Source organism: Dermacentor andersoni, chromosome 1 (genome assembly GCF_023375885.2).
Source record: "Dermacentor andersoni chromosome 1, qqDerAnde1_hic_scaffold, whole genome shotgun sequence".
Taxonomy (NCBI): domain Eukaryota; kingdom Metazoa; phylum Arthropoda; class Arachnida; order Ixodida; family Ixodidae; genus Dermacentor; species Dermacentor andersoni.
In genome coordinates this window covers 260,225,190-260,240,623 of record NC_092814.1, presented here as the reverse complement: position 1 = coordinate 260,240,623, position 15,434 = coordinate 260,225,190, and the positions used below count along the sequence as shown (strand labels likewise).

Here is a 15,434-nt window from a genome sequence, read left to right as displayed (position 1 = left end):
ACTATAGGCTATTGCGAACAGTATGCGTTCGCTTCAGTCCGCTTTCGACGCACGTTTCATTTTTCAATTCTTGGCTCAAGTTATGTGGGACGCCCTGTATAGCTACTCGAATGCGATGCGACGAGTGTTTTCTAGTCCCTGAGGTTATTTGAATGGCAACGTAAAGAACACTGCGTTGCTTTCGCGAGTCAATAAGGTACGCAAGGACTCGTGAATACGTTCCACTTCCGCATTTATTTTGGCTTGCATTGCACGAGCCTACAAGAGCAGTCTTGCTTCCTTCTGGATCCTGCTGCTCACAACGGGGAGGGTGGCACGCACTGACGGTAGGCCGCCTTAATACCTTCCGCAACTCTCTCCTAGAGAAAGAGAGGAAGAGCACAAGAGTGAGAAAACATGAACACAATTGTCGCAGTACTCTTGCTAAACAAGCTTTACTTATTTAATATCACGCGGTATCATTATAAATCCTATTCATGAGTTTGAATAAAACTTTTGCTATCGTGTTCCCCTCCGGTGATGTACGGAGTGTGACTTCCAAGCATATGACACAAATGGTTTAGCTGTGTTGTTATTCATTAGAGGAAGTCAGGACGTGGACTCTGTTTGCTTATTCGTTCTCAGAGTGAGTGCTTGTTAATGAACGCTGGCGTTCCCTGAATAATTTCCAATCACTTGTAATCTACCGTGGGATCTTTTTTTTTCTTTACCTGTTACTATTTCATATATCTTCTATTGCCCTCAATAAAAACCTAGTTGCGAGTAAGCTCTCGTGCCGTTGTCTTTTTCTTTGTGTCCCTGCTCCGTTCGCGCTCTTTCTTTTTCAATCACTTACTAATTCACCCAGTTGTCGATTCTTTGCTTCCTGTACAATTCTCCGTGAGTTTCAATTGCAATTGCTTATTTGCTAACGCAGGGGACATAGCCGTATAAAATGATTCAGTTGTCGACTTCCTGCGATACTGATGTTGACGTTCAGGAAATCACGCGAATCGGTGTTTCAGGACTGGGCGGTCCGTGCCATTAGAAACAATAATTAATTCTTATTTGTAGCGCGATGCGTGGTGACATTTCAGTTTCGGGGCCTCGCTTATTTTTTTTCTCGGCCTCTCTCTCTCCTTTCTGAGCTCGGTGCTGCAAGGCGCAACATCGAAAGAGTTCATGCAGTGTTGGCTTCAAACTTCGGGAAGGCTCACGAAAAGCAAGTGTTAAGATATGCGCTTCAGTTCTATGTGGTCCATAGAAAAATCACTGGGGAATGCACTCCTGCCTACATAGGAAAAGCTTACTCACCGAGAAAACAGCCGAAACCATCTCGCCCTGCATGAGAAAAAGAAAAGGGGAGCACAGTTATACATGTAATGGCTTCCTCTACCGTGCTGTGAAGTCTCAGCACAAAGAAAACAAAATTTAAAAAAAAATTTCGTTAAACGATAGTTTTGAACTGGTGGTTGTCACCTGGCTTAACGGATATGATGACATCGTCAATATTGTTGATAGGCGCCGTAATGAAACACTAATCGCATGTAGTTTGTGCTCCACAACTATACTTATTCGTGATTCATGAATTCCGTACACAATGAGAATGCCCTCCCAGGAAATTTAATTTAATCTAGCTCTGTTAAAACTCGGGTAAAACGCGACTCAAGTCGTCCAAATAAACTGTGCCAAGGAGATCTGCACAAACAAAAAATAAGCAAAAGGCGCAAGCTGAAAAGAACTCTTGCCAACAACTAATAACATCACACCACCCTCCGCGTAGGCCAGGGACAATGGTGTTCCGCCACAGAGCTTGAGTTTGCAGGTGCGAAACCGACCACGCCTGTCGCATACCGATGGGGAGGGAGTGCAAAACGCTCGTGTACTGTGCATTGGGTGCTTTGTTAAAGAACCTCATGGGATCAAAATTAGTACGAATCACCCCACTACGACGTGCCTCATAATCAAATCATGGTAATGGCACGTAAAACCCCAGAATTTAATTTTTGTCTACTGATATCACACCGTCTTTCCACTGTGCGCAAAGTGGCTGTAAATTATTGTTGGTCCACAAACACGTAGCGAGCAAAGAGAGTTCAATGACGGAGGCAATATATCAATCCTCATAGCATAATGTACGAGATCGATTTCTTAATGTTACGCCTAAATTGGCAATTGAGGAAAAAGAATTAGCGTTCGTAACCTCCACAAATTAAATAAGCTAACGGATCTCAAGAAGTAAAAATGTTCTATTATATTTTCTACAAATTATTTATCCAATTCTCGTGTACATACGCATTCTGGCCTACCATAATACATACTGCTCCTCAATAAGTAGTTTGACAATTTCCCGACAACTTATTTAGCGTTTAATATTTCACTATCTTGGCAAGAATAATACCCCGGTTGCACGGACTCTTTCAGTGGCCGTCGAACCAACTGGGTGCCGAGAACAATCGCAGTTGAGAGGTGCTATACTGCAGTCACAGGGTCGCTTTCGATCGAGATCAAATTTTGCAATCACAATTGGCGCTTTTGCGCAAGCTCGCAGCAGGGAGTCATTTGGCCTCGCAGATTTCTATTGTCTTCTGTTTGAAGGCTCCTTGAGAATGTGCATGTGACTCCGGCAGCTTTAACCCCCATCGACATCAAAACGGCAGTTGACTTCAACTGAGACCGGCGATCGCAGTCGGGTAAAGTCCTGTCGATATGGCCGCCTCAAGTAATCGTGTGAGATGGGCGCTGCAAGTTCATTCTTATAAAGCCACGTATACAAGCTCTTCGACGTATAAAACGCTACTCGAACGTCATTTGTTCGCAGAAGCAAGCAGACAACAAGATAATTTTTTTTTCTCAACACGCGCTCGAAGTGTAATCACATGATCGAAGAGCGAGCGGTACTTAGCTAGAAATACGCCTTGCGACTGCCAATAGAACATCTGCCGAAACTCTCAATTGCCGTTGGACTGGACGGCAGCTAGAAGCTTCCGTGTAACGCAAATATAAAGGTAGCAAGCAACGCCAGTTTCAAGGGCGCACGCAACCCGTATTTTGTACCGCTCCACTTCGTTTCCAAGTATGCCTTATATTGAGTCGCATTAAGTGACCGATCCTTTTTCTGGTGTATGTAATGGCTCCGAGCTGAGGAATCATATGAGGAATTACCTTGCATCAATCTGAATTGTTATACCAACTCTAGCTTCAGCTCTATATAGGGGTTATCATTTTTGAATTCTACGAAATATTTAAAAATCGCCATGAGGTAGATAGCGTAACTCTTGTCCTTGAGCTGGATTATTCAAAGAGGCGGACATTACTAGCACCAGAAATTGAAGTACTTGTTCAACTAATTAGCAAAAATCACTAACTATCTTCGTGGTTGATTACATTATGGTACATACTGAAATTTACGAATTGTAAGCGGTGAGTTTGCCAGACGTATCCGCTTGAAATGAATCTCTAGGATGACAAAAATGTCGAGATATAATTTTACTGCAAAGTGTGAGACAGAATACATGGGCGTTCCAGTTAATTGTGTGTTCAATGCATAAAAGAGAGTTTTGTTAGAAACGTTAGTGGAACAACAATGCGTTTTTACGGCGAGTTTAGTGGCGCACATCTCCAGACTGGTGTCATTCTGGAAATTCATTCCAAGTGGGTACGCCTTGCGAATTCACCGGCTAAAATTCACAAATTGTAATGTGTACCGTAAAGTACTTAATTAATAAGTTAATTAGTAAATGTTTTTAACTAGTTGAATATATGTTTCGATTTGTCGGGCAAGTCATGCCCGCTTCTCAAAATAATCTAGCTCAATGACTAAAATCGTGTTACCTGCAACAGACGATTTCTTTTTTAAGTTCCGGGAAACTTTAGAATGATCACTCTGTGTGTACAACGTGTATTATGGCACTGTTCCTTTTTTTGTTTTTGTTTTTTCTCGTGGAAATATAACCTTAAGCGGTCAGCTGATATTTTTCTGGCCTATACTGCATCTATAAGTTTCTAATCAGCGCTGGTATTTATTTCAGTGCTATAATCTAACTGTCAGCCCCTTACAATTTCAGAACGCCCACCTCTTTCTGCCAGAAGAAAATCAGTCTATAGGTTATCTTTATAGTAATTTATAGTAATCTTTTATGCCCCACAGTTTCAAGAATCGGTACTTACGAAGTCTACACCCGACTCGCATTGCTTCTTGATCGTCTCGGCCATGTGGTCTCCCTTCTCGCCAATGATCTCGAAAGCCTTTTCTTTCATCTGCGTGGAGAGTAAATGATTATGTGGTAGAAAGAATTACGAAAGGAGTGCTAAGTAAATTGCTTGAATTTACGTGACATTTAGATTTTATTATAATTGATTGGTGGCTCTTTAATTGAGTGAGAGAGATGGTACCTGAGGCGGCGCATGTTCAGCCATGCACTTCATGACATCCTTGATTCCGTCATGGCTCATGCCTGCACAAAAAAAAAGAAAGGAAACAGTGTACACAACATGTGCACGCATGGGAATTGACTTCTCCGCTGCTGCATTCAAGCCGTTAAGGCACACAATCTGAAACGTTCCTTCCCTCAGTAAGGCACCTTTCATTGCAGTTAAGCTGCCTGAAGTCAATTCTGAAAGCGTCCTTACCGAGGAGTCCTTACAGGGAACGATTCCTTGGTGTTCCCTTAGCGTATACGGCAGCCCCGTACCTTCAAATTTCCTTTCCCCCCTTGACAAGCAATAGCCGTGCGCAATCGCTTCGCCTACCTGCTTGTCTACGCAATGTTCATCTGTGAGTGTGAGCTGCCGCCTGTTGCTGGCAGGCGCACTCACGCATTCACAAAGCCACCAAGGAAGACAGCCTCACGACGGCAGCATCGAATCTCCACGCTACTTTGCGGTACGAAAAAGATGGCGGCTGAGCAGCCTGTCTGGAAGTTCGGCGGAAAGTTTGCTTGCGCCATGAAAGCTGTCAGGCTTTCATTCATGTGTGTTTCATGGATTCGTGCGCGCAAAGCGTTCAAATGTAGCTGGTATATTCTTTTAGCTTTCTTTGTCGTAGCTAAGTAGCGTGAAGTCGCAGAAGCGCGTTCCAAATGCATTCAACTACTTCGGCTCGAAGCTCTATTCTTAGCTCTCAGATTAGGCCGTCTTCATTTAATGAATCTCCGGCGCTTCATGGCGATATGGGAAGTATTGAGATCAGCAAGTAAAAGAGGACAGGGAGGTCTTCAGTGCAGTGTATTTCCAATTTCCCGCGAAGCGCTGGTGGTGCATCAAATGTCAAAATTCCAACTAGCACAGCTCTCTGCCAAAAGGCCGTCTTCAATGCTGAACAAAATTGGAACACACCCCTTTAAAATAGCGGCACAGAGCTTAATGACCCGAAACGCAAGCGGATGCACCGTCAGCTAGATGTATACGCCTGTGGGCCACAGGGGCCCACAAAGTTCACAAAGTGCAACTGAACCAAATGTGCACCAAATGTCAACCTATTTCAATGCTTTATTAGCATTTATTCAGCAGGAACTGACAACAGCGGCACGGTGGCATACTTAGCTTTTCCTCAAAAGATGATGATTATGACCATAGAATGCAAGTTATAACATCATCTATTCAAAAAACAAAGTACGAGCAAACTTCGTAGTCTATGAACTCTGATACGGGCAGCGCGAATGACTTGCTTCAAGCGCCACCGCATCTCGGAGGCCATGTACAGCTAGCGCAGCTTCTTTCGTTAAGCCTACAGCACACAAAAAATTGAGCACGGATCTCAGAAACAGCGCCCAACTCTCATCAATACCTTACTTCCGACGCAACATGGCAGAACACTCTCGAACCTACACAGTAAACATGTCACATCCTTGAGGGTGTTACTCAGCTCGTCGGCAGACGAGCATCGCATTTTCTATATATCAAGGGCGTTCGTTCGAACTAGTAGTGAAATTAACGGGAAAATGTCACAGCTTTGGCCGGAAGGCGACGCACTGATCGCAATAGCTAATTATTAGACAACTAAACGAAGTAATGTTGGTCAGTGCTTAAGTAAGTTGGTTTATAGCTTTCAAAAAGCCCCTTGTCCTGTCATTGTTGTTTCATCATTGGTGTGCTGTCTCTGTTGGCGCTTCATCTTTTGAAAGTTAAGGTTAGTGATTTTATCAGCTGCATAAAATGCTGTGCAGATTCGCTTACTACCTAAATTAACAAGGACGTTGTCACGTTCGCACAGGCTAACACGGATGCATCTCACTCAATGACTGCGACACTCGCTGTCGGAATGCCGGGGCGAGAAAGAGCGGCAGCAACGGCGACCGAATTCTCCTTCGTGCCGCCTCTCGTTTCAACGCAAACTAGATGCGCGAGAATATAGCGCACACGAAGCCATCGGCTATCTTAGGTCGGCTGGCCTTCGAACCCAGCGCACGTTTCCTCCACGATAGCACGCTCATGGCCGCGCTCAGCCGCCGCACTGGATGTGCCTAACCTGCCTCCTCCTCCCCCCCTCCTCACCTAGCGCGCGTACATCTCCCCGCTCCTCCCCCCTCCCGTGTACGCGGGAGAAGACGGCGCGCACCATCCCCGTCTTACTCCTTTGAGAGCGCGAGAAGACACCACTTCATCAAGCGACCATTCCTTCCCGGTTCACCCTCGCAAGCTTTCGCTCGCTCCTACAGCACAGGGCGCGCGGCCGCGATGTTATCGAAGCTGGAGTTTATACGCAACATCACGGCGACAGCCATGACGACGGCGGAAATTTGCCTGGAGTGTCCACATGATTCCTATCGCAATAAAACAACAGGTTCTGATCTCGTCGCAGTTTTCACGGTTTATTACTTCTACGTAATACGTAAACAAATGACAAATAATTCATCCATAAATATTATTTGGAAGAAATTCACGGCGGTGGATTCGAATCCAGGAAGTCTACGCGTAAGCCAGACATTCTGCTCACTCCGTCATACGACAGCCACGTTGGACTTCTTCAGATACAATGTATCTTTACATATAATTTGTCCAGAAACTCTAGCTACTTCACTTACCAAAAAACCTCTCATGATATCTCATCTTATAGGGCATAACATACGTTTCTTATGCCTGAAGCCTGTTTGACAACCTTGTAGCTGCAAGCACAGATTTCAACAGTATAGCGAACACGCTAATGGATTTAAGAACACCTGTTGTGTGTGTGTGTGTGTGTGTGTGTCTTTTCACACACGCTTATTATGGTATGGAATGAGTAAAATTGGTGCTATATGGCTGTTATAGAGGGATTAAACTAAAAAAATCTTTTATCAGCCTTAATTGTGATAAAATGCTTGATAAACGTTTGAAAATGTTTGAAACGCGTGATAACAGCCGAACTGACGGACATGTTCCTTTCGTGAGGCCAGGTGAAGGAAGTAATGTACTTGCTTCCTCCATCCACACGTCATAGTAAGGAAACATGAAGGCCTCTTCACGTAAGTTAAACAAATGGCTCAAGGAAAGGAAGGTTTCGGAATTAAGCCCTAAGTATCTCACGCCCACAGAACTCGCCCCGGGCGGAGACAGCACTGCTTTATAAACTACGGTGAAAATATGCGCCTTTCACAGTAAAACCCACTTGTACACATCTTTTGAAAAGTATGAAAAAATTTTGCTGCTGCTTCTACAAGCTTGAAAACGGCAGAACAATTTCTTGATCGTCTGAGCTCTTACTGTCGAGTCGGTCAGCACCGCGGGACGGAGTACGGCGGCGAAGTGCGTCCTTAGCGCATCAGAATTTGACCATCGTTTTCTACGCTGTTCGTTGGAGTGCACCCCAGTTCCTGCTCTTTAATAGCTTGAAGCACTACTCGTCCGAAATCAAAAGTGAGCGCATCACCACTGTTGCTGCGAACGTCATATAATTTCAACGCCAGTTTAACACGCTCCAATGGGCGCTTTAAGTTCGCTTTTGTTTTGCTCGTAACTGTTATACGGATGACTTCCCACCTCTGAGTTGTTAGCGCTGCGAGGACATATCGAACGTGCATTGTTATGTAGGAGCACTTGTTGTTGGGCTAGTTGGTGAAACATATTGATTAGAAGAGGAGCTCAAATCAAAACACAATGCATTACTGTGCGTTACGAGAGCTGCTTGAGAGACGATGGTTGCATGGTTGCACAGTTTGCGTGCCTCCATACGTATGTTCTCTTTCATCACCATGCTCCATCTTACCGTAGAGAGAGATTGAGCGTGGTTCCTAACGAATCTTGGATAGCCTTTGCCTGGCAACACGCGTAGCATGCCACTACAGATAGGAATGACGGGAAATGAAGTGATACGCTCACTGCAATTCCCAGATAATGTAAACAAAGCGAAGCACAGCACGCAACATACAAGCTAGCTCATTAAAGTGTCTCAAGGAGCGATAGCTTTTGATGTATATTCAGGACAGGCATTAGGGTGGTTATTTATAATGGGAACAGAAATGCAGAGAACCCTAATCTCGTGACTACATTCCTTCAACTGCAGAGAGAATCTGAGATTCCTTCTGGAGTTTTTTCGGTTTGACGTGGATTCGTTGAGAAAGCACATTGATGCTTACTTAATCCTTCCTTGTGGGCAGTTCACGTGTGTTGGGGGCTAGCCACACACAGTTTCGTTAAAGACATTAGGTGTTTTACGCCAGCCGCTAATTTCCAACCGTAGCACTATTTCTAGCTCGTAAACGAATCGCAACACTTCTACATTTAAACAAAATTTCAGCAGTGTCTGGAGCACTTGCAGTGGTTAAATATTTAGAAATTTTAAGTAGTTTATTTTCTTTTAATTGCACTCCAAGCACTCGATTAGATGAAAGCATAGGCTAAATGAAAGTAATCAATACCACAAAATTAATCTACAATGACAACATATCTTGAAGAAGTTTGATATAAGGAAGCATAAGATTGGACCCGAAGCCGAAAGAACAAAGTTTAGACAAACTGATGTACTACCTCTCATTCCTATAATGACATAGTCGCTACACTGGCAGCGCACGCAGACACCAGCGCCATATTTACTTCTACTGATCCCACATTTAGCATGTAACTCAGTGCATTAACCATTCCTGAAATGCAAAAGAAAACACAAACGTCATTTTTAGCCCTACAACAAGCCTGAGAAACACAGCGGACGCCTTCGCATTAGCACCGATGGTTCAGTTTCTTCTGCAAGCTCAGCAGGAGCAGTGGTTATTACTGCGAAGTCCGCCACCACAAAATTCAAGACATCGCATTTTGCATCATCGACGGCTGTAGAACTCGCCGCCTTCTGTGCTGCTCTAGAATTCGTAGCAGAAGAACCGTCACAGACATGGTCAATCTTCTCCGACTCCAAGGCCTCTCTCCAACGCATTATGTCGCCATTTCGTCATGGACCGAATGAGCAATTAGTCACTAACATAAGACTTCTTCCTCACCCCGCAATAGAGAAAAAATGCAACATAGCCTATCAGTGGATACTGGGCCATTGCGGTATCTACAGAAACGACCGTGCAGATGAGGCCGCCCAATCTGCTCATGATGGTCCCCACTGTGTAGCTATACCGTTGTCGAGAACAGACGCAGCTACAGGGCTTCGTTCGCTCGCACGTGAGCTTGCACTCGCACAGTGGAACTCGGCGTAATTTACCGACGCTCGTCTCCACAATTTGGATCCGAATCTATGGATCCGCCTTCCGTCAGGACTATCTAGAGGCGAGGAGACACTTCTGTGCCGCTTGTGGCTTGGCGTGACCTTCACGAACGCGTACTCATTTCGGGTAGGAATGGCGAACAGCCCTACATGCGATAACTGTAGCTGCGAGGAAACAATCGCCCACCTTGTCTGTGAGTGTCCCCGTTTCAGTGCGCCCAAGAAAGAACTTTCAAAAGTGCTAGATATATAGTCTTGATAAACGCCCTTTGTCGGAGGAAAGCGTCCAGGGGCACTAACCGAGACCGTCCTCAGCACAGAAGGCTTTCAAAGCGTTGTTGCGCTGCTTGCGAAGAACTGGTCTTAGAGACCGACTTTAAGCAGTGCCGTATTCTCTTTTCCTTTTTTCCTGTATTTTTTGCTCTTAATTTCTATCCTTTATTTGTAATATCTCTTTTCTATTATCCTTTATTCCCCTTACCCCGCTTTCCCCAGCACAGGGTAGGCAGCCGGTATAAGAACTGGCTAACCTCCCTGTCTTTCTGTTTATCCCAGCTTCGTTCCTTCCTTCCTTCCTTCGGTGCATTATACGGCGCTGACTGACTCACGTGATATTTGAAAGAAATTGCAGGGTTGTACAATAGCTGTTCACCCATGGTAGTATATAAAGATGAATTGTATACCACCTTGAAATTGCTACAAACCCCCCCTTGAAGGGCTTCTTGAAGCTTATATAATTTGAACTCGCGGTTAGCGAAAGTGTAGCTTGGTTTCATTTGGCATACAGATATCCACAACTAAATTCGTCCCTTGTTAGTGTGACCCTGGTGAGATTTGGAGGGGCAATACGCGTTAATGTGCTGTTTAAATTATGTACGTATTTTGCAGGGATAAAATATTTTCCAGTGTCTTTATGCCTTTTAAATATACAAAGGCTGTCCAAGCAGCTGACGCGATAAGAATGTATATTTCGCTAGAATAGCAGCTTGGGCTCGTTGGTTTTCTATCCTGGCATTAACAGCGCTTGTGAAAGTCAGCGCTTGTGAAAGTCAGCGCTTGTGGTGTCGTCTTCGCGTCTCGTGTCCCTTCTACGTTTGCGCTGTTAACACCAAGATGAGAATATAGATGCCCTTGTATAAAATCTGTGGAGCCGCAACATACATATGGGGACGGATTACGAGCGAAGCTGTTTAGCTTCATACATGGGCTGCATACATGTGCTGCATACATTATGAAATCATACAATTTTTTTCATACGGCACCACACTACCCCGAAACAAGTGCCGCCGCGGTCACCGCACCTCCCATGCATCTGCCGCGACCACTGCTGCAGCCGCGCCAGCACCACCGATGCAAGTGACGCTGTAAGCATAGAAGCGCAGACCACGGGCACAGTCGCCATCGCCGCACTCTTTCCCCTCTTCCCTTACCCGGCTCCATTGCTGCAGTGCCGTAACCACACTCTTTCGCCCTCTCCCCTTCCGATCTTCATTTCTGTCCACGCGCCGTGTCCCCGATAGGGACGTAAGCCCCCCAGGGTACCCCCCCCCCCCCCCTTAGAACACATGCGGGGTATGCACGCGGAGGCTAGATGTAAACAGCTTCGCTTTAATGCTGTCGATAAAGTGGACATCCTCAGTATATGAACGAAAGTGCTAACTTTGGGCACCTCATACGTCGAGTGCAAAACAACCTTAAACAAGTAAAAACGTTTTCTTTTTGTTTAGTTTTTGTAGTTTACAGTGCCAAGAAAAGCAGCCGATGCGCGTTTGCATTCGTTCATATGGACAGAATGTACTACGTCTGCCATTAATTGATTTAGTAGCGCATCCAAAATAGCAAAGATGTATATTTCAACGAATTTTATTCGCTCTTCTCTAAATCCCGTTATTATGAACGAGTAGCTCTATGGACAGCTTTGTCTGCGAAGCAAAGTGTCTGTATTAACCGGAGGTATTATATGCGCTATGTTGCCTGATTATATAGGAAATTTCGCGGAAGTAACGGTTGCTCTACCCAGCAAACTACAGCCATTTCAACGTGGCTGCTTCTTTTACTTTCTATAGCTGTGTCCATCTACTGTTTGCATAGCCGGTACCTTCGAGCACCAAAGGTATCCACACAAATCATTTAACAAAAGGGGCCGACACTGTCGGCATCGGATAGCATTTTCATGCTATCAAGAAACGAAGAAGCACCAGTTAACCAACTGAACCTAGACGATGTAAGTACCATTAGTCATTCTGCGTGTGTTTAAGTTGCAATGCAAATTAAGCACACTTTGAATTAGGACATAAACAGTGAGCGAAGAAGGCAAGCCTGAGCGCGAAGCCAATCTTTCGGCAAATGCACTTGTCTTCATCAGGTGCCCCCGTCTGTGCTGACACTTCCCTTGCTTGCCCATTGTTTATCATTTGAAGTCTCCACCTTTCTGCGGCCCCTTTCTCATGCTTAAATTATGACTAGGTAGGCTTCATGAAAGAATTAATGGTCTTTCTTTTTTCGAACTGCACCTCAAGCCCTTCTTACGCGGCAATTTTGTTGCGGTTTTTCAATGAAGCGTCGCTATGCAGTTTTTAAAGCGCTTGCTCAAGGATTCGACAACGCACCGAACACGAGAATAATGCGGGGCTGTGTTCTGGCGTGAGGAATAACATTAGAAAAAAAAATAAAGGCGTGGGAGACATGATAGAAGGTACGACTCGCACCTGTAGAGAACTACAGATACGGCATGCAGCAAAGTGCACAGGAGAACTATACACGATTACAGTTTACAACCTAAACGCCCACTTGGATGCTTAGCCCTACATAGGTGGAAAGATCCTTCCACCTACGCAAGAGCTGATAGCATAATACTGCGCGAAAACGTCTCAGGAGCCAATGGAACGACGTATAAGCTGCTGCTCAGATTTGTTTTGTTTGTTCACTACCAAAATGCGCGTAACCAGAAGCAAGCGCTTACAGCCTTTCAAGATAAAGCGGCGTGTTAAACACACCTTAATTAAAGACGTCACTAGACAGTATTTACTGTTCTACATTGCGTCACCTTCGATATACTGGTAAAAGATTATGCGTGCTCTCTTCTTTCAAGTGCTAGGGTTTGATATTCTCGTTAACTTTAAGTTAAGATTCTCACTTGTGGCAAAAAACTATGAACACATATGCGACTCCACTGCGCCTAGGGCGCAGATTATACCATATTAATACTAATAGTACTAGTTATGGTTATATTAGTAGTAATGACAGAAAGAAGGAGAAAACTTGCTTACCACACAGTTCTTTACCATCGGCAGCTTCAGCTATGAATGCTCCGGCGAGCACGAGTCCGCAGAGAAGCAGCACTTTCATTTTCGAAGATTCGAAATTCTTTCAGCGAGAGAACTACTAGGACACCGAGGGACTTAGACTCGTCTAAAGCAGTGGTGCAGTGAGCTCGCTGGAATAACAGCTGCGGCTACGGTTATATATGCACGCTTTTTCTTGCCATTATCCTTGATCCAGGAAACTAAAGACCGGGACAACCATGCAGCTTCTTAAGTTTTCCTTCTTTCTCTCTCGTCACAAAACTTTGTGCTCGCGACTTGCTTTTTTATTAGTAACTGTATTGCTTTCCTTCTTACATATCTGCGAACGTAATAAAACAACCACACGGGAAATAAAAAAGATGGCGGGTTGTTTTGTTTCAAGGGCTAAGTGATATTGAATGACAGGAAACCTCAAATCTACGATGGTATTCCACCTTCTGACCGACCATTTCGACCTGCCATGTTCCATTTTGTGAATGAGCGTGTGAGTCTCCTCCTGTTTCGTCACCAACTGTCGCCGCGATGTCGCCAGCCAGCACAGACGCCCTAGCACGTGAGTACAGCGTATCTCAAACTTCCTCAACGCCCCCGTCCTTGCTCATCATACTCAAAAAATGGTATATCTTCGTGCCGTCAGAATAGCTACGCTCAAACTCGCTGGTGGATATGCGACCGCCTTTTTTCCGCGATGGAACAGCAGCGTGTTGTCTTTTGCGTTAAAGAAAGTTAATTCTGGGGTTTATATGTGCCAAAACAACAACCTCATTATGAGATCGCGCTTCAAGGCTGCCAAGCCTTGCTACTGCGTTATTGTCTATGTCTTTAAGGATTTATTTTCTCTGATTATTCTTGCTGCGCGGTGCTGCTCTGCCGCTCATGATAACAATCGTCGGCCCCGTATTCACAGATCTTTATACGTGATATGCATGTCGTCCGCAATCGGTCATTGCCCCCGCGATCATGTCGTTACCACGTCCATCTTATCACGAGGGGCAGGCCCCATGGCCCAAATTCAGAAGACGTCTCCTGTATAAAAGCATATCCTCTTTGGCTGGTATCAATTGTGATAGCGATCCGCGTGAAAAAGATACGATCACCGCGACGATGGTCAGTCGCGGACGGCACTTACGAAAGAGGGGTGAATTCACAAAGGTTTCTTTTCGTCAGAACATGTCATTGACCACCCGCCTTCGCTACTAATATTTTAGCTTTACTAATTGGTTGGAGCTTTTTCTCTAACAACACTTCTAGCATAAAAGCCCAAGCCTGCAATTCGTGTTGCTCCACATAGTATAAAAGAAAGCGGCCGGCCAATCGCAGAGTACTTAAGAGGAAGCTTTAGCTCGGGCCCAACTCCGACGCGGCCTATTCAAATGCATGTAAAACGCAAAAACGTTTTTATGAGATAACCCCTGGACCGATTTTGATGAAACTTGTTGCATTTGAAAGAGAAAGTCAAATTCTAGTGACTGTTGGAAGCGGAATTTCGATTTAGGGCTTGAATTTCCTTAAATTGATTTTCAAATATTTGACCGTTTCAAAAAAATGGAAGCACGAAGTTTACAAATTCATAGCTCTGCATCAAGAACTGATATTGCGGTTCTGTAAACGGCATCCATTAGATCATTCAAAGCGGACAAATTCAATATGTCATTTTACATCTTACGTGAATTTGTTACGTCGCTTACAACGGTTTTGCAAAAGTTGTATTTCCTTATGATTAAATATTTTTTATATTCATGTGTAACACATCAATTTTGTCCGCTTTAGATGTGCTATTAGATGCAATTCACAGAATTGTATTATCACGTTTAGTGGTTGAGTTACAGAGTTGTAAACTTGATAGTTTCGTTTCTTGAAAATTTTTGATTTTTGCCAATTTTTAATAAAAAATTGACGAACTAACTCAAAAATTCGAAACCAACAGTCACTAGATATTAAGTTTGTCTTTCAAATGCAACAAACCTCGACAAATTTGGTGCAGTGGTTGCCGAGAAAAACGAATTCCCCTTTTACATGTATTTAGATAGGAGCACCCGAGCTAAAGCTTCCTCTTAAGGCCAAACTACACGTACGCGCGCCGGCGCGTGAAAGCTCGCGCTTACGCGCCTTGCATTTGCAGCGCTTCGGGAGTAACGGGGGTTTGAACATATAAGACGCGCGCCAGCGCGCGCCCACTTGGCCCTCAAGATGTGTTAAGCCGCGCCGCGGCCTCTGCTCAGCGTCTGCTTGCCATCCTGTAGGTGCATGCTCCATGGTCGGTGGATTGACGCAAAAAAATGTTTTGACGTCATAACCATAAGCTTTGTTCACATGCATGCGACACGGGGGCTTTGCTTCACCTGTACGCTTTCCCTGCATTTGCCTTGCAGTCTCCTTAGCAAGTTGCAAGGACGAACTCCCTCGTAAATGTTAACCTGCGGCGCAGCATCTGCTCGGTGTCCAATTTTGGCGTTTGCTCGCTACCGTCATAACTTACTGTGCTAAAATGGGGTGCACTAAATTAATTATGCAGTGAGCAATTA

At 44.7% G+C, this 15,434-nt stretch overlaps 1 protein-coding gene across 1 annotated transcript; it reads right to left on the bottom strand.

Annotated features, from left to right (window-relative positions):
* Nucleotides 1–215: 215 nt before the first annotated feature.
* Nucleotides 216–13,045, bottom strand: LOC126548434 (uncharacterized). Its single transcript, XM_050196581.3, has 5 exons — nt 12,874–13,045; nt 4,375–4,436; nt 4,150–4,239; nt 1,294–1,320; nt 216–359 (listed from the first exon to the last, which is right to left on the bottom strand). Exons 1-5 carry the CDS (start codon nt 12,950–12,952, stop codon nt 297–299), a joined length of 321 nt encoding a protein of 106 aa, XP_050052538.1. The 5' UTR covers nt 12,953–13,045; the 3' UTR covers nt 216–296.
* Nucleotides 13,046–15,434: the final 2,389 nt, after the last annotated feature.